Genomic DNA, 21,227 nt, shown 5'->3' with positions numbered 1-21,227 from the left:
CTCGCCTGGCTAGTTTTTTGTATTTTTTAGTAGAGACAGGGTTTCACCATGTTAGCCAGGATGATCTTGATCTCCTGACCTCGTGATCTGCCCATCTCGGCCTCCCAAAGTGCTGGGATTACAGGCTTGAGCCACCGCGCCCGGCCCAAAAATTTTAAAATTAGTCAAGCATGGTGGCCCATGCCTGTAGTCCCGGGTACTCAGGAAGCTGAAGCAGGAAGATCGCTTGAACCCAAGGAGTTTGAGGGTGCAGTGAGCCATAATTATATCACTGCACTCCAACCTAGATGACAGAGCGAGACCCTGTCTCTAAAAAATAAATAAATAAAAATAAAATAAAATGAATTATATCTCAAGACTGTTATAAAAATAATGGGACGTTTAAAAAGTATTACTGATTTATAATTAATGTGATACATGTGGTTGATTGCTGTTTGCTACTGTGGTATGTTCTCTTTACAGTAAGCATTTTTCTTTTGCCTAGGCTATAACTACTCCTGCCATGGCGGTCAGTCATATCATGTTAGAATCATATAAAAAGTATATTTTAGTGTCTTTGATATTACTTGGCAAAGTACAACAGCTACCAAAATACACATCTCAAATTGTGGGTAGATTCATTAAGGTAAGTTTTTTTTTTTTTTTAACATAAAACTGATTTCTTATGTGTGCATGTTGAGTATATCAAGAAATTGCAATGATACAGTTCTGTAACTTGGTTTTATAGTGATTTAGTTCTCCTAACAGCTTCAGATTAGCAGACATTTTCATTGCCTGATTGGGATGGAATATTTCTCAGGAACCCGTTTTCAAACTTGTGCTCTATGTACTTACAGCTATAGGTGTTTAAGCTCCTGTAACAGTTGATTTTTTTTCCCCCAGAGACAGAGTCTTGCTATGTTGGCCAGGTTGGTCTTGAACTCCTGGCCTCAAGCAGTCCTTCTGCCTCTGCCTCCCAGAGTGCTGGGATTTCAGGTGTGTGCCACTGAGCCTGGCCTTTATTTTGTTTTCTTTCTTTTTTTTTTTTGAGATGGGGTCTCACTCTGTCACCCAGGCTGGAGTGCAGTGGTGTGATCTCGGCTCACTGCAACCTCTGCCTCCCGGATTCAAGTGATTCTCCTGCCTCAGCCTCCTGAGTAGCTGGAACTACAGGCGTGTGCCACCATGCCCAGCTAACTTTTTGTATTTTTAGTGGAGACAGGGTTTCACCGTGTTAGCCAGGATTGCCTTGATCTCCTGACCTCGTGATCCACCCGCCTCAGCCTCCCAAAGTGCTGGGATTACAGGCATGAGCCATGGCACCTGGCCCCGTCTTCTTTCTTGCTAGCAGAAGTAGCAGATTGTCCCATTGCATCTGGTGAGGTGTGAGAAAGAGAGAGGGAGAGTTGGGAATGATGAATGTTTTGACGCCTTCCTTCTCTATATGATTTATCAGTAGAAAAACAGAACCACTGATAAAGATGTGTGCCTTCACTAAATTCAGTGGGTTTTCACCTACTGTGTTACTACTTGATCTGTACTACAAAATTTTGTTGAAAATAAATTACTCCAGGCCGGGCGCGGTCGCTCAAGCCTGTAATCCCAGCACTTTGGGAGGCCGAGGCGGGTGGATCACGAGGTCAGGAGATCGAGACTATCCTGGCTAACATGGTGAAACCCCGTCTCTACTAAAAATACAAAAAACTAGCCGGCGTGGTAGGGCATGGTAGCGGGCGCCTGTAGTCCCAGCTGCTTGGGAGGCTGAGGCGGGAGAATGGCGTGAACCCGGGGGGCGGAGCTTGCAGTGAGCCGAGATCGCGCCACTGCACTCCAGCCTGGGAGACACAGTGAGACTCCGTCTCAAAAAAAAAAAAACAAAAAAAAAAAAGAAAAGAAATTACTCCATTTGGTCTTAAAAACCAGGCATTTGCTTTGGGTAAATTATAATTTGTAGGGTAACAGTGTGTTGTTACCTGACAACATGGGATGTACTTGTTTAAAAAATAATATGTAAGTGTGTTTTTGCTTCCTATACACATTTGAGTCTTCGGAAATTTTTTTCTTTTCTTTTTTTTTTTTTTTTTGAGGCGGAGTTTTGCTTTTGTCTCTCAGGCTGGAGTGCAGTGGCATGATCTCGGCTCACCACAACCTCCACCTCCCATATTCAATCGATTCTCCTGCCTCAGCCTCCCAAGTAGCTGGGATTACAGGCATGTGCTACCATGCCTGGCTAATTTTGTACTTTTAATAGAGACGGGGTTTCTTCAGGTTGGTCAGGCTGGTCTTGAACTCCTGAACCTCAGGTGATCCGCCTGCCTCGGCCTCCCAAAGTGTTGAGACTACAGGCGTGAGCCACCACGCCTGGCCTCTTCTGAAGTTCTAATCTGATTTTTTCCCTCCTTTGCATCTTTAGCCTCTTAGCAATGCATACCACGAGTTAGCACAAGTGTATTCAACCAACAACCCCTCAGAACTCCGAAACCTGGTGAATAAGCACAGTGAAACTTTCACTCGTGATAACAACATGGGACTGGTGAAGCAATGCTTGTCATCTCTTTATAAGAAGAATATTCAGAGGCTAACAAAGGTGAGGAAAGCGCCACCTTCACAGGGCAGCTCCTGACACCCTGGGGGCCATGTTTCCCTTTCTCTCCGTTTTCTTTTTTTTTTTTTTTTTTTTTGAGACGGAGTCTCGCTTTGTCGCCCAGGCTGGAGTGCAGTGGCCGGATCTCAGCTCACTGCAAGCTCCGCCTCCCGGGTTTACGCCATTCTCCCGCCTCAGCCTCCCGAGTAGCTGGGACTACAGGCGCCCGCCACCTCGCCCAGCTAGTTTTTTGTATTTTTTAGTAGAGACGGGGTTTCACCATATTAGCCAGGATGGTCTCGATCTCCTGACCTCGTGATCCGCCCGTCTCGGCCTCCCAAAGTGCTGGGATTACAGGCTTGAGCCACGGCGCCCGGCCTCTCCGTTTTCAGAGCTAAGGAAGCAGGTACAGGGATAAAGCATGGCAGGATTTCTGTGCTGAGAGAGAACTCTCTTGTAATTGGCTTCTTAGAAAGAATTTGATTTATACCTTTGGTCTTTTCAGGGCTAGAGCAGGGTATTTGGAGCAGGTGAAGAGGAAGAAAGGTAGGAGACACGGCTACATTGGGAGACAGTGAAAGGCAGCCTCAGAGAGGTCAGCAGCTCCAGCAGGGCAGATGAGGGACGCTAGTGATGCAGACCTCAATGCATTGTGACCAGCCTTGCAACCTGTCTGGCTGTGCTGATCTCTATAAGAAATCTTTTTTTTTTTAATCCCCCGTGACACAGTGCCTTGCTCTGTTGCCCAGGCTGGAGTGCAGTGGTGTGATCTTGGCTCATTGCAACCTCTGCCTCCTGAGCTCAAGTGATCTGCCCGCCTCAGCCTCCCAAGCAGCTGGGACCACAGGTGTGAGCCACCACGTCCAGCTAATATTTTGTATTTTTTGTAGAGACAGGGTTTCACTATGTTGGCCAGGCTTGTCTCGAGCTCCTGTCCTCATGTGATCCACCTACCTCGGCCTCCGAAAGTGCTGGGATTACAGACATGAGCCACTGCGCCTGGCCAATGAGAACATCTTATGTGAACATAGTACTACTTGGACATTACCGTTTAGGCCAGGGTTGTACAAACTTTGTGCAATTGACTTCTAGGATGTAAGCCAATTATATAATTTTTATTTTCAAGATGAAAATAACGTGCTGGGTTTTGACTATAGAAAATGTGCTTAATATCAAATATTCAAACAGTACAGAAAAATAATGAAAAATGAAATATTTTGTGTTTTAGGAAGGTATAGGCTGCAAGTGACAGGAATCCTATAGCTCAACAAATAGAGGATTGCTTTTTTCTCTTGGGAAGTCTGACCAGAGATGCACAGTTCACAGCTGCTGAGAACACGGCACATCTGTTCCTGTGCACATCCTTTGCCTTGTGTCAGCCATGGTGATGGATGGTTGGGGAAAAGCCAGGGAACCAGAATAGGGGCTGTTTGTTGCTAGGCTACCCAGCAATGGAAAAGGCTGATGGATTTGGCTATGTGAGGACTTAGGGGAGAGGTGACTTCCCCTAGCCCAGTGGCTGTTGAGGTGGGCAGACCTTATACAAGGATAAAGGATCCTAAGGAGAAGAGGAAGGAAGGTGAGGAGAGGGTCAATGGCCAAGAAATAGAATCCTTCCAAATGCTCTAGAAAGACTAGCCATAGCTTCCTAACAGAAGGAAATCAGTAGTGAATTTGTAAAAAGTTAATTTATGAGAGAAAAATGAAGAACATGAAAGAGAAATCAACTCAAAGATCAAAACCAGTGTAATTTGTGAGCCAGAAAAACCAACTTGACCTACAGGTTTAAAAGACCAGGATCTAAGAGACTTAAATAACAAGCAGCCTAATTCTCTCTGTGAAATTTTCTTTTTGGCCCAAGTGCCAACAGAACCATTCTAAGTACATTTCTGTCTTTCCTTACCAAGAGGTAGCCATTAAAAAACAGCTGCACTCTGTTTGTGACTAGTAATTGAGGTTTAGATAAAAGAACCCAAATGCTAACAAACATAAAAGATAGTACATGTTACAAAAGATGTTAAATTGCAAAATAGCAAATGAAAATTAAATAACAGTTTCAAAAGTGTGGTGGCACGTACCTGTAATCCCAGCTGCTCGGAAGACTGAGGCAGGAGTATCATTTGAATTTAGGAGATAGGGGTTGCAGTGAGCCAAGATTGCACCACTGCACTCCAGTCCGGGCGATAGAGTGAGACTCCATCTCAAAAAAAAAAAAAAAAAGATTTTTTTTTTGATCAAACAGGAAGAGTCTCAACTTGAAATGGTCTTTCCAGGGCTGGGGCAGTGACTTACAAAGTCATCAAGGTCCTGGGTCCTTTGTGTGTTGACACGAAGTGGTGTATTGTGGTACACTGAGCTCACAAGCACTGCCTGCTGAAGGGACCTGGGAAGGGCTACCATAAGGTATGGTGGGCAGGAACCGTGTCTTTAAAGTACATAGCTAGTCAGAAGGTTATATCTGTGATAGTGGCTGCTCCATTTTTGGCATGATGTCCCAGTGCTAGAATGAAGAGAAGGGGGAAACATCAAAGGATTTTTCTAGCCAAGTTTTCTTACTAGAAAATCCAAAGAAGCCTCAACAGGTAGACTGTATCAGTAGGTGATGGCATGGCTGGGATGGAAGGCAACTAGGGGTGGGTTAAATCTGCCACTTCTGACATTGAAATATTACTTTGTGTTAACATTTTAGTAGATGTTTTTCTAGGTTCCTCTTCTCTGTTTCTTTTCTATGTGTATGCATAGAGTCTCCCAATTATATGTAACTGGGGTCATACTCTATGTTCTATTCTTGAACCTGCTTTTTTTTTTTTTTTTTCTAAGACCGAGTCTCGCTGTATTGCCCAGGCTGGAGTGCAGTGGTGCATTCTTGGCTCACCACAGCCTCCACCTCCTGGGTTCAAGCGATTCTCCTGCCTCAACCTCCCGAGTAGCTGGGACTACAGGTGCACACCACCACACCTGGCTAATTTTTGTATTTTTAGTAGAGACGGGGTTTCACCATGTTGGCCAGCATGGTCTGGAACTCCTGACTTTAAGTGATCTGCCCACTTCGGCCTCCCAAAGTGCTAAGATTACAGGCATGATGAGCCACTGCGTCTGGCCTACTTTTAGATTTTTTGTAGAGATGGGATCCCACTGTGTTGGCCAGGCTAAAATGTTGACTTTTGAGTCTTCATTTGCGTTAAACTACTAGTATACTTATTAAAGTTAGCAATAATTACAGTTTCTTGGGTACTGTTCTCTGAACTAAAGTATATGTAGGTTTTTAAATTATTGGCTCATCAAGAATTTATGGCCAGGCACAGTGGCTTACCCCTGTACTTCCAGCACTTTGGGGAGCTGAGGCAGGAGGATAGCTTGAAACCAGGAGCTCGAAACCAGTCTGAGCAACTAAGTAAGATCCCGTCTCTACAAAAAATAAAAAAATAAAATAAGCTGGGCACAATGGTGCACACCCTGTAGTCTCAGCTCCTCAGGAGGCTGAAACGGGAGGTTCCCGTGAGCTGCTGTGAACTACAGTTGCACCTCTGCACTCTAGCCTGGGCAACAGAGCAAGACTCCATCTCTTAAAAAAAAAAAAAAAAAGGAATTTTCAAGATGAGGGTTTTAATATGCCCATCTCTGAAAATGCCATTGTTGTAAATATTGCCAGCTGCCATTAAGAATAGAGCTCTTTTAATGTGTTTCTGAAAGGGGTCCTTTTCATGAGATCCTGAGAGAGCAGTGGTAAACACTGTTTTCCCTCACGTACCACAAGTGTGTAGCCTCTTTTATTTAATTCCCCCATTTGTTTAAAAATGTTTACTTTGGGCCGGGCGCGGTGGCTCAAGCCTGTAATCCCAGCACTTTGGGAGGCCGAGACGGGCGGATCACGAGGTCAGGAGATCGAGACCATCCTGGCTAACACGGTGAAACCCCGTCTCTACTAAAAATACAAGAAAATTAGCCGGGCGAGGTGGCGGGTGCCTGTAGTCCCAGCTACTCGGGAGGCTGAGGCAGGAGAATGGCGTGAACCCGGGAGGCGGAGCTTGCAGTGAGCCGAGATCGCGCCACTGCACTCCAGCCTGGGGCACAGAGCAAGACTCCGTCTCAAAAAAAAAAAAAAATGTTTACTTTGAATTTTATGATGAGTGTTATTTTTTCAATTACATTTAATAGATGATACGTTTAATACAAAATTCAAAAGATGAAAATCTTCATAATGATGTACATACCTAGGATTCCTTTCCAGTTTACATATATATATAAAATTAATCCTTTTTCATTACTTCTCTAGGAAATTGATGACAAACCACTGGATTTATCAGTTTTTATTCTTATTTATTTTTTTTTTTGAGATGGAGTCTCACTCTGTCGCCCAGGCTGGAATGCAGTGGTGTGATCTCAGCTCACTGCAACCTCCACCTCCCAAGTTTAAGTGATTCTCCTGCCTCAGCCTCCTGAGTAGCTAGGATTACAGGTGCCTGCCACCACGCCCAGCTAATTTTTGCATTTTTAGTAGAGGTGGAGTCTCATTATGTTGGCCAGGCTGGTCTTGAACTCTTGATGTCAAGTGATCCACCCGCCTTGGCCTCCCAAAGTGCTGGGATTACAGGCGTGAGCCACCATGCCCGGCCCATCGGTTTTAAGTCATCTCCACAAATTTATTCTGTACATCAGTGGGAAGAGCTCTGTACACTTTTTTTTTTTTTTTTTTTTTTTTTTTTTTTTTTTTTGAGATAGAGTCTTGCTCTGTCGTCCAGGCTGGAGAGCAGTGGTGCAGTCTCGGCTCACTGCAACCTCCGTCTCCTGGGTTCAAGCAATTCTCTGATTCTCTTGCCTCAGCCTCCCGAGTAGCTGGGACTAGAGGCATGTGCCACCATACCGGCTAATTTTTTGTATCTTTAGTAGAGACGGGGTTTCACCTTGTTAGCCACGATGGTCATGATCTGCCCAGCTTGGCCTCCCAAAGTGCTTGGATTACAGACGTGAGCCACCACGCCTGGCCCCTCTTTTTTGTATTTTTAGTAGAGACGGGGTTTCACTGTGTTAGCCAGCATTGTCTCGATCTTCTGACCTCGTGATCTACCTGCCTTGGCCTCCCAAAATGCTGGGATTACAGGCGTGAGCCACCGCGCCTGGCCGCTCTGTACACATTTTAATAAAATGTCTTTCCTTCGTTGTTCCTACCTGTGACTAATTCTGCTTCTGACTTTCAGACCTTTTTAACTCTGTCATTACAAGATATGGCAAGTCGCGTGCAGTTATCTGGACCTCAGGAGGCAGAAAAATATGTTCTGCACATGGTAAGTGTATTTTCTTTTTCCTTTCTTTTTTTTTTTTGAGATGGAGTCTCGCTCTGTCGCCAGGCTGGAGTGTAGTTGCACAGTTTTGGCTCACTGCAACCTCCACGTCCTGAATTCAAGTGATTCTCTTGCCTCAGCCTCCCGAGAGCTGGGACTACAGGCATGCACCACCACGCCCAGCTAATTTTTTGTATTTTTAGTAGAGACGGGGTTTCACCATGTTGGTCAGGCTGGTCTCAAACTCCTGACCTCATGATCTGCCTGCCTCGGCCTCCCAAAGTGCTGGGATTACAGGCATGAGCCACTGTGCCTGGCCTGGATTTTCATTTCTTTAAAAATTAATTACTGGATTTTTGTTCCTGTAACAGATGTTCATTGTGGAAACTATTTTAAAAGGAGAAAAGCTGGGCAACCTCCAAAGTCAACCACTATTGACAATTTGGTCTATTTCCTTATAGTCTATATGGTTTCTAGTTTTGGTGTGCTCATATGATATACATACCAGGTTTGTGTCCTATTTGTGCTCCTTTTTTTTTTTTTTTTTTTTAGAGATGGCTTCATTTTGTTTCCCAGGCTTGAGTGCAGTGGCACAATCTTGGCTCACCGCAGCCTCAATTCCCTGGGTTTAAGTAATCCGCCCATCTCAGCCTCCCAAGTAGCTGGGACTACAGGCATGTGCCACCATGCCTAATTTTTGTATTTTTTTTTTTTTAAAGAAATGGGGTTTCTCCATGTTGCCCAGGCTGGGCCTGAACTCCTAGGCTCAGTCTGCCCTCCTGGGCCTCCCAAATTGTTGGATTACATGAGTCACTGCACTCAGCCCTGTACTTATTATTATTTTCTATTTTATTTTATTTTGAGACAGACTCTCACTCTGTTGCCCAGGCTGGAGTGCAGTGGTGTGATCTCAGCTCACTGCAACCCCTGCCTCCAGGGTTCAAGCAATTCCCCCATCTCAGCCTCCCGAGTAGCTGGTATTACAGGTGCCTATATTTACATATTTTCATTATCAGAATTTTTGTAAACCTTATAACACTCATGAAATATTTTGGGTATACAAAGAGGTATGATGTAGGGCTACTTTCTCTGCTTATCTGTGATGAGATCACAAGCTTTTGCCAGTACGTACATCAGCCAACTGCTGCAGCAAGAAATCTTGCTGAACAGTGTTTGCTGAACTACAGTGTGCTTAGTGACATCATTGACTAACATTCTGACTCAGCCTCTTCCCTCACTAAGGGTTTTGGTCCATGATGATTATTACACTGAACAGCACTGACATAAAGGAGGCCAGAGCACACACCCATGGACTTACCACCCAGCTTAGGAAATGAAATAGCACCAGCGCCCTGACATTCCCTCTTTATCACCTCCCAGTTGCATTTCCCCACTCTTAGCCCCACCCCAACCAGGCATCCACTCCTGATTTGGATAAGCATCATTTAAATGACTGTATGATAACCCACCACAGTGATGTATTGTAATCTACCTACCTATTCAGTTACATAAGTACATAGTTCTGATCTGGTTTTAGTTCACTGAAAACCTGTGTCCTCAGCTCAGGACAGGCAAAGCTTCATATGACCCCCTGTATGATTTCAGAATTAGGAGTAATAAAACTAGTTTCCCTTGTGATAACAGAATACCGTATTTTGATTGATTGATTTATTGAGACAAGGTCTTGCTGTGTTGCCCAGGCTGGAGTGCAGTGGCGTAATCATGGCTCACTGCAGCCTTGACTGCCTAGGCTTAAATGATCTTCTCACTTCAGCCTCCCAAGTAGCTGGGGCTACAGATGTGTGCCACCACACCCAGCTGATTTTTAAACTGTTTATAGAGACAGGGTCTTATTATGTTGGCCAGGCATAACTTGAGACTTCTGGCCTCAAGTGACCTTCCCACCTTGGCCCCCCAAAGTGCTGGGATTACAGCTGGATCCAGCCACTGTACCCAGCTGAGTATTTCATTTTGATAGTTCAATTTACAAGTGTTCTAAAGGGTTTTTTGCTTCAACCTACCACTCAAAACATGTACACACCAAACAAAATCATACCTCTATGACTTGTGTCTGCTAAGAGCATCTTAGTAATCCCACAGGGCTTGCACAGAATAAGTAAGCTATAGACTCTTTCCCCAAGAAATTCCCTCTTCAGTGTGAGTGAGAAGAAACACATGAGTGGTTATGACACCAGACAGGACATGCAAGCTAGCAATGCATTGAGGGGTCAAAGTGGTTGTGAGTTTTGAACCCTGCTTAACCAGCCCAGACACCCTGACAGGCTCTGGAGCAGTGGTTTTCCTCTGAGGGTGATTCTGTCTGCCAGGAGACATTAGGCAACATCTGGAAGCAGTTTTGGTTTTCATAGATGGGGGTGCTACTGGCATCGAATGGATACAGGCCAGGGATGCTACTAAACATCCTACAGTACCCAGGACAGCCCACACACCAAAGCATTATATGCTCCCAAATGTCAGAACTGCCAGGCTTTAGAAACCCTTCTCCTGGAATGAAAGGTCTGTGAGGGCAGGGTTTTTTTTTCTTTTTTTAAAGTAAACATTGGAAAAGTACACTTAACTGTACGACTAAACACATTTTCACAAAGATTCCAACACCTAGAAGGAACAGAATATGACCAGCACCTGGAAAATGATCCCTCATGCCTGCTTCCAGCTCTGTGCCTCTCTAGAAAGGTCGTTCCCATCCTGACTTCTAACATCCTATTTTAGTTGTGTTTGTTTCTGAGCTTAATGTAGAAGGAAACATACAGCACATACTTTCTGGGGATCTGGTTTTTTTGGCTCAGCATTGTGAGAGTCATATGTGATGCTGTATGTAGCCGTAGTTCATTCATTTTCAAGGCTGCAATGTTCCAGTGTTTGATACGCCTTTCCATTTTAATTAGTTGGACAGGGTGGGCGTGGTGCCTGTAATCCCAGCACTTTGGGAGGCTGAGGCAGGCGGATCACCTGAGGTCAGGAGTTCAAGATCAGCCTGGCCAACATGGTGAAACCCTGTCTCTACTGAAAATACAAAAAAAAATTAGCTGGGCATGGTGGTGGGTGCCTGTAACCCCAGCTACTTGGGAGGCTGAGGCTGGAGAATTGCTCGAACCCAGGAGGCGGAGGTTGCAGTGACTGGAGATCATGCCATTGCACTCCAGCCTGGGTGACAAGAGCAAAACTCTGTCTCAAAAAAAAAAAAATAGGCCGGGTGAGATGGTTCACACCTATAATTCCAGCACTTTGGGATGCTGAGGCGGGCAGATCACGAGGTCAGGAGATCAAGACCATCCTGGCTAACACAGTGAAACCTCATCTCTACTAAAAGTACAATTAGCTGGGCATGGTGGCAGGTGCCTATAGTCCCAGCTACTGGGAGGCTGAGGCAGGAGAATGGTGTGAACCTTGCATTGAGCCAAGATCGTGCCACTGCACTCCAGCCTGGGCGACAGAGCGAGACTCGTTCTCAAAAAATAAATAAATAGTTGGACATTGGGGTTGTTTCCAATTCTGATTTCTTTATTATGAATAGTGCTGCTGTGGTGAAGGTAACTCCAAATTTTGCTTAGGTACATCTGCTTAAAGCAGCAGCTCTCTGTGATCATATAGAGAACTATGCATTTTATATAATATGTATTGGGCTGGTTGCTGTTTCACTAACTGGCATCTATCCCTTCCAGAGCTAGAGAGGAGTAGGCCAGCAGTTTCACTGCTAACAAATGGACAAGTGATTATCACCGTGTGGAACATCTTGTTAGAAATTAAATACCTGTTTGGCACTTTTATTGGTATCTCACTTTTTGACTTCATGGGCAAGATTTGGCTTTGAGGATCAGTCAAATAAATCCCCAGTAACTGATGCAAATAAATGATATATAGACCTTGAATCTATCTTGGAATCCCCAGTGGTAGTGAAGTTATCTTGAAGAATCAGAGGACAGTTTCCACTGGGATAAAATGAAAACCTGTCAGGCTTTACTTTTTAAAGTACAGTGGCCCAGCCTGGCCAACATGGCAAAACTTCATCTCTACTAAAAGTACAAAAAATTAGCTGGGCATGGTGGCATGCACCTGTAGTCCCAGCTACTTAGGAGGCTGAGGCAGGAGAATCCCCTGAACCCAGCAGGTGGAGGTTGCAGTGAGCAGAGATCGAGCCACTGTACTCCAGCCTGGGCGACACAGCGAGACCCCATCTCAAAAACAAAAGGCAATGTAAATTATATCTCAGTGCAGTTGATGTTGAAAAATGCAAGGGCACCTCAAACACATCATGCTAAGGGAAGCCAGACCACAAAAGATTACATAGTGTATGATTCCATTCATATATCCAGAAAAGGCAAATCCATAAGAGACAAGAACAGATTGGTGGTTTCCAGGGACTGGGAGGAAGAGGAGGGAATGGGGAGGGACTGCTGATGGGCCTAGGACCTCTTTCTGGGGTGATGAAAACGCTTCAGAACTAGAGATGGTGGTTGCACAACATTGTAGAATGCATTCAGTGCCAATTAATTGCTCACTTTAAAATGGTAGGCCAGGCGTGGTGGCCCATGCCTGTAATCCCAGCATTTTGGGAGGCCAGGGCGGGTGGATCACTTGAGGTTAAGAGTTCAAAACCAGCCTGGCCAACATGGTGAAATCCCGTGTCTATTAAAAATAGAGGCCAAGGCGGGTGGATCACTTGAGGTTAAGAGTTCAAAACCAGCCTGGCCAACATGGTGAATCCCATGTCTATTAAAAATACAAAGAAATGGCCAGGCGCGGTGGCTCATGCCTGTAATCCCAGCACTTGGGGAGGCCGAGGTGGGTGGATCACCTGAGGTCGGGAGTTCAAGACCAGCCTGATCAACATGGAGAAACCCCATCTCTACTAAAAATACAAAATTAGCCAGGCGTGGTGGCGCATGCCTGTAACCCCAGCTACTCGGGAGGCTGAGGTAGGAGAATCGCTTGAACCCAGGACGCGGAGGTTGCAGTGAGTGAAGATTACGCCATTGCACTCCAGCCTGGGCAACAAGAGCGAAACTCCATCTCAAAAAAAACCAGAAGACAAAAAAATTAGCCTGGCATGGTGACAGGCACCTATAATTCCAGTTACTTGGGAGGCTGAGGCAGGAGAATTGCTTGAACCCGGGAGGCAGAGGTTGCAGTGAGCTGAGAACGCACCACTGCACTCAGCCTGGGGGAAAGAGCGAGCCTCCATCTCAAATAAATAAATTAAATTAAATGGTTAATTATGTTGTGTGAACCTCACCTCAATAACAAAAATGCAGGGGCAGGGATTTTGTGTGTGTGTATCAGTTTTACACCTCTTAGCATCGATAATGCTGCCTAGCAAATAGTAGGTATTTAATAAATACTTGGATAAACATGGCACTTAAAAATATACAAGTTTATTTATATCCATGTTGCCTTCTATGCTTCTCTCTGATTATACTGGATGACTATTCATATAGCATTCAGATCTAAACTGCTTTCCTGTTTTGTTTTGTTTTTTTTTTTGTAGATAGAAGATGGTGAGATTTTTGCAAGTATTAACCAGAAGGATGGTATGGTCAGTTTCCATGATAACCCTGAAAAATATAATAACCCAGCCATGCTTCATAATATTGATCAGGAGGTAAACATGAATGCCAGGTTTTTATTTTTTTAATTGATGGTCGAGATGTATTTGAAATACTGCTTCTATGTTCCAGGATAATTTTAGTTTTAAGTACAGGTAGTTCCCAGTCTATGAACATCTTAGTTACTAGAAAGTTAATTTCAAAATGGGCTGCTTAAGGACAATCGCTTGAACCCTGGAGATGGGGGTTACAGTGAGCCAAGATTGTGCCACCGCACTCCAGCTTGGGTGACAGAGCAAGACTCTGTCTCAAGAAAAGCAACAACAACAAAATAAACCCAGAATGGGCTGCTTAAAACTCTTCCAGGCTGGGTGTGGTGGCTCACGCCTATAATACCAACACTTTGGGAGGCTCAGGTGGGTGGATCACCTAGGTCAGGAGTTCAAGACCAGCCTGGCCAACATGGCAAAACCCTGTCTCTACTAAAAAAGAATAAAAAATGAGCTGGGTGTTGTGGTTTGTGCCTGTAATCCCAGCTACTCTGGAGGCTGAGGCAGGAAAATCTCTTGGAACCTGGGAGGCAGATGTTGCAGTAAGCTGAGATCGTGCCACTGCACTCCAGCCTAGGCAACAGAGGGAGACTGTCTCAAAAATCAAAACTCTCCCAGATTGTATGGCTATAAATAAATGGTGGGTTAGATATCCCAGCTAGCTTATCAAAACCTCCCTTAACTCTGAAAACACTTAAAGGCCCTAGTATAACTTTATCTATTCACAGCTGCCACTTAAAACATAGAGCCTTGTGTTTTTGCTGAAATGTCTGGAGTTCCAGGTTGGGAGATCAGGAAACATCTCTGGAGCTATGTGAGAAGCAGAGCCGGGGTGGCTGGAGGAGAAGAGCAAAGCCCTCCCTGACAGTCCCCTTCAGGCAACACTGGGCTGCAGCCTGTCTCCTGAGGGCATGCTGTCCTGATTCTGGCGGCTGAAGGGGGCGTTTTGTGGGTGGTCTCTGTTTTTTACCTCTGAGCAGTGAACTGAACTGAATATTAAATCTCAGAAAACTTTTTTTAAAACAATTTGATCGCAAAATGTCACCTGAAATGGTGTCTAGTCTTCATTTTGATCTCAGTGTGAATATACTCCAGTTTCCCTGCAAAAGATACTATGTGTTTGATTATGAGGTTTGCCTAGATCCTGCTGGGTGGGATGTTGGGTATTATATGGTACATGTATTAGCTTTCTGAGTCCAAAATACGCTGGCTCCAAAACCCATGTGGCCCCAGGGGTTTCATGTCAAGAGATTGTGAACCTACAGCGCCCTTGTGAACAGTCGAAGTTAGAAAGGATGCAGCTGACCTAAACCTGCTGCTGACCACCTTCTAATGTGCCTGTCATGCAGATGCTGAAGTGCATAGAGCTGGATGAGCGGCTGAAAGCCATGGACCAGGAGATCACAGTGAACCCTCAGTTTGTACAAAAGGTGATGAGGGTTCCCCTTGTTATAAGAAGTAGGCTGGGTGGAGAAGGAGGGGCGTTGTCACATCAGGCACAGGAATTAAGTTTCAGGTTACTAAATATTTCTTGAAACCCTTACCAGTACGGTCATGGAGAAATACTAGTTGAGAGCATTTTCAAACAATGGCCTGGAAGTACACTTAGGGATGCTTAGGGTGGTTCCTGGAATTGCCTGCCCTTGTTCACAGGGTGGCTTTGTTCTGGGAGGGACAGGGTAACTGGTGTGCTTATTGGGCTGCTGGGGAACCCTCGATAAAAGCAAACATAAATACATAACTTCACTTTCCCTTTACAGAGTATGGGCTCACAAGAAGATGATTCAGGAAACAAACCATCCAGTTATTCTTGAAACTAACATCCATCCTGAGCTAAACAAGAGAAACTACCATCTTGGCCAGTGGCAAGTGTTCGGAGGGCAGCAGAGAGGACCAAGCCTGTGTCACCTGGAGACTAAGAAATTAAGTTTTGTTTTGACATCTTCAGTCCTATGTGCTTTCAGAAAACCATTCTCTCTGCAAAGAAAGGAAACAGATTTGCAAACTTTAAAGTCTGTCGTGGATTTATTTATCCTCAGATTATTGTTATTGCATTAAATCTACCTTTTTGTTTTAAGTTGCTTGAACATTAATGTTTCTTCTGCATCACTTTTTTGTCCTCTGAAAAGTTTTTAATAAGTACATTCATTGTGAACAGAAATAGTTGGATTTTAGGAATTTTTGGAAGATTTGAATCTGAAAGTTGTTTTATTCATTGACAAATTTGTATCTTAAAAAAATATAAAAGTTGTCATCAGTGTCTTCAGAAAATAAAAAGAAAAAAAGTCCAGACAGACAGACATAGTGGCTCCCACCTGTAATATCCTAGCACTTTGGGAAGCCGAGGCAGGATTGCTTGAGGCCAGGAATTCAGACCACCTTGGTGAACATAGTGAGACCCTGTCTCTATTTACGAAAAAAAAAAAGAAAACAAAGGATAGCGTCCCTGAGGCATAAGTTAATTTTTAAAATTAAAATTAACATGCATATTAGTAAGAATATGAGTTGTGGATTATGAGATGCCATTGGTGCTTCACTTTTTTTTGTTGTTGTTGGAGACAGGGTCTCTGTCACTGAGGCTGCAGTGCAATGGTGCCATCACGGCTTACCTCAACTTCCCAGGCTCAGGTGATTCTGCCACTTCAGCTTCCAAAGTAGCTGGACTACAGGCAAGCACCACCACAGCCAGCTAATTTTTTTTTTTTGTAGAGATGGGGTTTTGCCGTGTTGCCCAGGTGGTGTCAAAGGTGGTTTCCAACCTTTAGTGTGCACTACAATTTTGTAGTCTTGAAAATGGCTTTTTTCCCCCTCTTGACTTAGAGTTTTTAAGAGACAAATGGCAGGCTTTCCTACTTTTTCTTCTCAAAGCATTTCAGGTAAACTGATCGTTTCATTTTGATTATATTCAGGGCCTCTCCTATAACAGGAATTTGGACTAGGATTTACTGATTTAGCCCTGGAATCGTGTGGAACAGAATAAAGTGTGGTCAGGTTAAAACACATCACATTTGGTCCTTAAAAAACATTTCTCTCAGTTGGGCGCGGTGGCTCACACCTGTAATCCCAGCACTTTGGGAGGCCGAGGCAGGTGGAACACGAGGTCAGGAGATCAAGACCATCCTGGCTAACACGGTGAAACCCTGTCTCTACTAAAAAATACAAAAAATTAGCCGGGTGTGGTGGCGGGCGCCTGTAGTCCAGCTACTCTACTCTGGAGGCTGAGGCAGGAGAATGACGCAAACCCAGGAGGCGGAGCTTGCAGTGAGCCGAGATTGTGCGACTGCCCTCCAGCCTGGGCGACTCAGCAAGACTCCGTCTCAAAAAAAAAAAAAAAAAAAAAAAAAATTACTACAAACATTCAATTAAATGTTTCAAGTTGTCTGGTAAGGCATATTTTCATTATTTAAAAAAGAAACCTCAGCTGGGTGTGGTAGAATGCCTGTAATCCCGGCACTTTGGGAGGCCGAGGCAGGTGATCACCTGAGGTTAGTAGTTTGAGACCAGCCTGGGCAACGTGGTGAAACCCCGTCTCTACTAAAACTACAAAAAAATTAGCCAGGCATGGTGGTGGGTGCCTGTAATTTCAGCTACTCTGGAGGCTGAGACAGGAGAATCGCTTGAACCCGGGAAGCGGAGGTTGCAGTGAGCCAAGATTGTGTCATTGCACTCCAGCCTGGGTGACAAGAACAAGACTCTGTATTTAAAAAAAAAAAAAAGAAACCTCATGAGTCACATAAAACGTTACCTTAGAAGAGTCCACACTTAGGCTTTGGAGGTCATATGGCCTATTGTAACTCCTGTGTTGCTGCAGGGAAGTGTAAAGCTGTACATGAGCGACTGTGGCTATGTTACTAGTAAAACTATAAAAAGTAGGCAGTGGCCGAGTACGGTGGCTCACGCTTGTAATCCCAGCACTTTGGGAGGCCAAGGTGGGCGGATCATCTGAGGTCAAGAGTTCGAGACCAGCCTGACCTACTAAAAATACAAAAATTAGCTGGGCATGGTGGCAGGCACCTGTAATCCCAGCTACTCAGGAGGCTGAGGCAGGAGAATTGCTTGAACCCGGGAGATGGAGGTTGCAGTGAGCCAAGATCACGCCATTGCACTCTAGCAAGGGCAATGAGCAAAACTCCCTCTCAAAAAAAAAAAAAGAAACCAAAGTAGGCAGCATGCTAGGTCTGACCTGAAGCCTGTAGTTTTCTGACCCATCAACTAAACTGTCAAATTCTCTAGCACTTGAATTAGGACTATTTGTGGGTTGCATCACTTTCACTTGTTTACATATACCTGCACTTAGGAAACAAAATATTTAATGGCAAATGATCTTTTATCTGTGTAATGAATTACAGACCCTGTTTTTTAAAAAAACGAAATTAGCTTCTCATCTGAATCTGAAATCAAAATCACTTAAAATGTGTCTGCGAACTGCTAGTACTCATCAATCGTGACTATGTAAGTGAAAAGTAACTCTCTTGTGAGCTGCTAATGATGTGGACGCTATTATAATTTTTTTCCCAAGGTGGATTCATTAAAATACTGCATTTTTTTTTTTTTGGAAACTTTGAACTGAAAAGGGACATATTATTTAGAACCTCGTCCCAGTACCTGCAAACCCTGAGTCAGTGTTTGAGGGGAGTGCTGGTCACCATCGTCTCAGCTTTGAATCCCCTGTTCTGTGTTCTGCGTTGTGATTCTTGGGCTAGACCCTCTGCAAACCAGCAGGAAGGGGATTACAGCTTGGAGGAGAAAGCGACAGGCTCCCTGCATCTGCCTCTGTTGAGCAGTATTGTCCAGGCAAGTCTGCTTCCAGTGTGCAGTTTCCCCCATGCTCCTAGAATCAGCCTCAGCACAGCCCCTTAGAGATACAAGGGCCGGAGGCAGGCCTCCCCCATCTTCCCACTGTGCCCTCCTTCAGAATTCTAAATTCTATTCATCCCAATCTTTTCCCTTTGTTCCCCAACCCCTAAGGGATGGTATCTGCTCACTGTAGCTACTACCTCAGTGAGACTCCTGATTTTTTTTTTTTTTTTTTTTGAGATGGGAGTCTTGCTCTGTTGCCCAGAGTGGAGTGAAGTGGTGTGATCTCGGCTCACTGCAACCTCCACCTCCTGGGTTCAAGCAATTCTCCCACCTCAGCCTCCCTAGTAGCTGGGATTACAGGCACCTGCCACCACACCTAGCTAACTTTTGCATTTTACTAGAGACAGGGTTTCACCATGTTGGCCAGGCTAGGCTGAAACTCCTGACTTCAAGCAATCCACCCACCTCGGCCTCCCAAAGTGCTGGGATTACAGGCGTGAGCCACCGTGCCCAGCCAATTTTTTTGTTTCTTTTATAGCAGTACTTTCATTTTTCCTTACACAATGACATGTTGCCGGGGCCTGATGTTCTCACATAACGGTAAAAAAACAAAATGTGTTGTCATCTCAAAGAATCGAGAATTGCGTACAAGAAAACCTTACATAAATTAAAAGGATGAAAACATTTACAGATGGAAATGCAAACTGCTTCCAACTCAAGACAAGTAGCAGCTCATGGTGTTCTGGCAGGAAAACATCAGCTAAGAAAGGAAACTGGGTCCTACGGCTTGGACTTTTCTAACCCAGATAGACCGGCAAGATAGAAACAATTGGTTCAGGAGCCCTTACCAGGCTCTACAGAAATCCCAGAATACTCAGCTCTGACACATTAATACACTGCACAGATCGGAGACTGCTGGCCACACAGACTCACCAAGCCACCGACCTGTCTTCCACAAGCCAGTTCTTACCTTGGCCACGAAGTCACCAAGCCACATGTACTAAGGCTTGAAATCAAAGATATGTACAGGGTATTAAACAAATACCAAGAACAGTTAACTTGAATACAAGGTCAAAATCAGCAATAAGTTTTACAATCCAGTGCTGATACTGGATACAAACCTTAAGGACACATTTCTTTTCGAAGGCTTATTCCAGTTTCGTGAGGCTAGTATGAGGTGTGTGCATTTGCCAGGGACATGTTTTTGTTTTTGTTTTGAGATGGAGTTTCGTTCTGTTGCCCAGGCTGGAGGGCAGTGGCACGATCTTGGCTCACTGCAAGCTCCACCTCTTGGGTTCACACCATTCTTCTGCCTTAGCCTCCCAAGTAGCTGGGACTACAGGCGCCCACCACCACGCCCGGCTAATTTTTTTGTATTTTTAGTAGAGAGGGGGTTTCACCATGCTAGCCAGGATGGTCTTGATCTCCTGACCTTGTGATCCGCCCACCTCAGCCTCCCAAAGTGCAGGGATTACAGGCCTGAGCCACTGCGCCCGGCCTCAGGGGCAAATTTATACTTCAGAATTAACCTATGCAGCAAAAGCTACGCATCGGCTCACAGTCCGTTTAGAAGCATTTGTGGTAGACAATGGAGGGGCCCGACTTGTCTTACTCCTGCTTGCTGATCCACATCTGCTGGAAGGTAGACAGTGAGGCCAGGATGGAACTGCCGATCCAACCGAGTACTTGCGCTTGGGGCGGGGCACAATGATCTTGATCTTCATGGTGCTGGGTGCCAGGGCAGTGATCTTCTGCATCCTGTTGGGATGCCCTGGTATATGGTGGTGCTGCCAGACAGCACGTGTTGGCATACTGGTCTTTGCAGATGTCCACGTCACATTTCATGATGAGTTCAAGGTGGTCTTGTGGATGCTGCAAGATTCCATGCCCAGGAAGGAAGGCTGGAACAGTGCCTCCAGACACTGGAACTGCTCGTTGCCAATGGCGATGACCTGGCCATAGGGCACCTCACAGCTCTTCTCCAGGGAGGAGGAGGATGTGGTGGTGGCCATCTCCTGCTCAAAGGGCAACACAGCTTCTCCTTGTCACGCACGATCTCTTGCTCACCCGTGGTGATGAAGCTGTAGCCGAGCTCGGTGAGGATCTTCGTGAGGTAGTCAGGTCCTGGCCAGCCAGGTCCAGACACAGGATGCCATGGGGGAGGGCATAGCCCTTGTAGATGGGCACCATGTGGGTGACCCCATCTCCAGAGTCCAGGACGTCAGTGGTATGCCCAGAGGTGCAGAGGGACAGCATGGCCTGGATGGCCACATACATGGCCCGGGTGTTAAAGGTCTCAAACATGATCTGAGTCATCTTCTCTCTGTTGGCCTGGGGGTTCAGGGGGGCCTTGGTCAGTAGCACTGGGTGCTCACCAAGTGAGGCCATATGCAGCTCACTGCAGAAGGTGTGGTGCCAGATCTTCTCCATGTCATCTGTATTAGTCTAGTCTTGTGCTGCTGATAAAGACACACCTGAGACTGGACAATTTACAAAAGAGGCTTAATGGACTTACAGTTCCAGGTGGTTGGGGAGGCCTCATAGTCATGGTGGGAGGCAAGTCACGTCTTACATGAATGGCAGCAGGCAAACAGAGAGCTTGTGCAGGGAAACTCCCATTTTAAAAACCATCAGATCAGCCAGGCACAGTGGCTCATGCCTGTAATCCCAGCACTTTGTTTGGGAGGCCAAGGTGGGCAGATCATGAGGTCAGGAGATCGAGACCATCCTGGCTAACATGGTAAAACCCCATCTCTACTAAAAATATGAAAAATTAGCCGGGCGTGGTGGCATGTGCCTGTAGTCCCAGCTACTCGGGAGGCTGAGGCAGAAGAATCGCTTGAATCCGGGAGGCAGAGGTTGCAGTGAGCCGAGATCGCACCACTGCACTCCAGCCTGGGCAACAGAGCAAGACTCCGTCTCAAAAAAAAACAAAAATCACAAAACAAAAATGAAGTTTTGAGTTTGT

At 45.3% G+C, this 21,227-nt stretch overlaps 1 protein-coding gene across 7 annotated transcripts in view; it reads left to right on the top strand.

Annotated features, from left to right (window-relative positions):
* Positions 1 to 15,536, top strand: part of COPS3 (COP9 signalosome subunit 3) — a 37,796-nt gene extending 22,260 nt beyond the window's left edge. For all 7 annotated transcript variants that reach the window (XM_015118732.3, XM_015118733.3, XM_077970474.1 and 4 more), the window contains 6 exons: positions 485 to 625; positions 2,393 to 2,566; positions 7,762 to 7,848; positions 13,352 to 13,465; positions 14,809 to 14,889; positions 15,220 to 15,536. In XM_015118732.3, the coding sequence (XP_014974218.1) occupies positions 485 to 625; positions 2,393 to 2,566; positions 7,762 to 7,848; positions 13,352 to 13,465; positions 14,809 to 14,889; positions 15,220 to 15,273 (651 nt within the window). In that variant the 3' untranslated portion in view covers positions 15,274 to 15,536. The remainder of the gene's footprint in view (positions 1 to 484; positions 626 to 2,392; positions 2,567 to 7,761; positions 7,849 to 13,351; positions 13,466 to 14,808; positions 14,890 to 15,219) is intronic.
* The last annotated feature ends 5,691 nt before the right edge of the window (positions 15,537 to 21,227 follow it).

Source organism: Macaca mulatta, chromosome 16, assembly GCF_049350105.2.
Source record: "Macaca mulatta isolate MMU2019108-1 chromosome 16, T2T-MMU8v2.0, whole genome shotgun sequence".
In the NCBI taxonomy this organism is placed as follows: Eukaryota; Metazoa; Chordata; class Mammalia; order Primates; family Cercopithecidae; genus Macaca; species Macaca mulatta.
The sequence above is the reverse complement of the archived record's forward strand: the minus strand, read 5'-3'. Positions and strand labels throughout refer to the sequence as shown.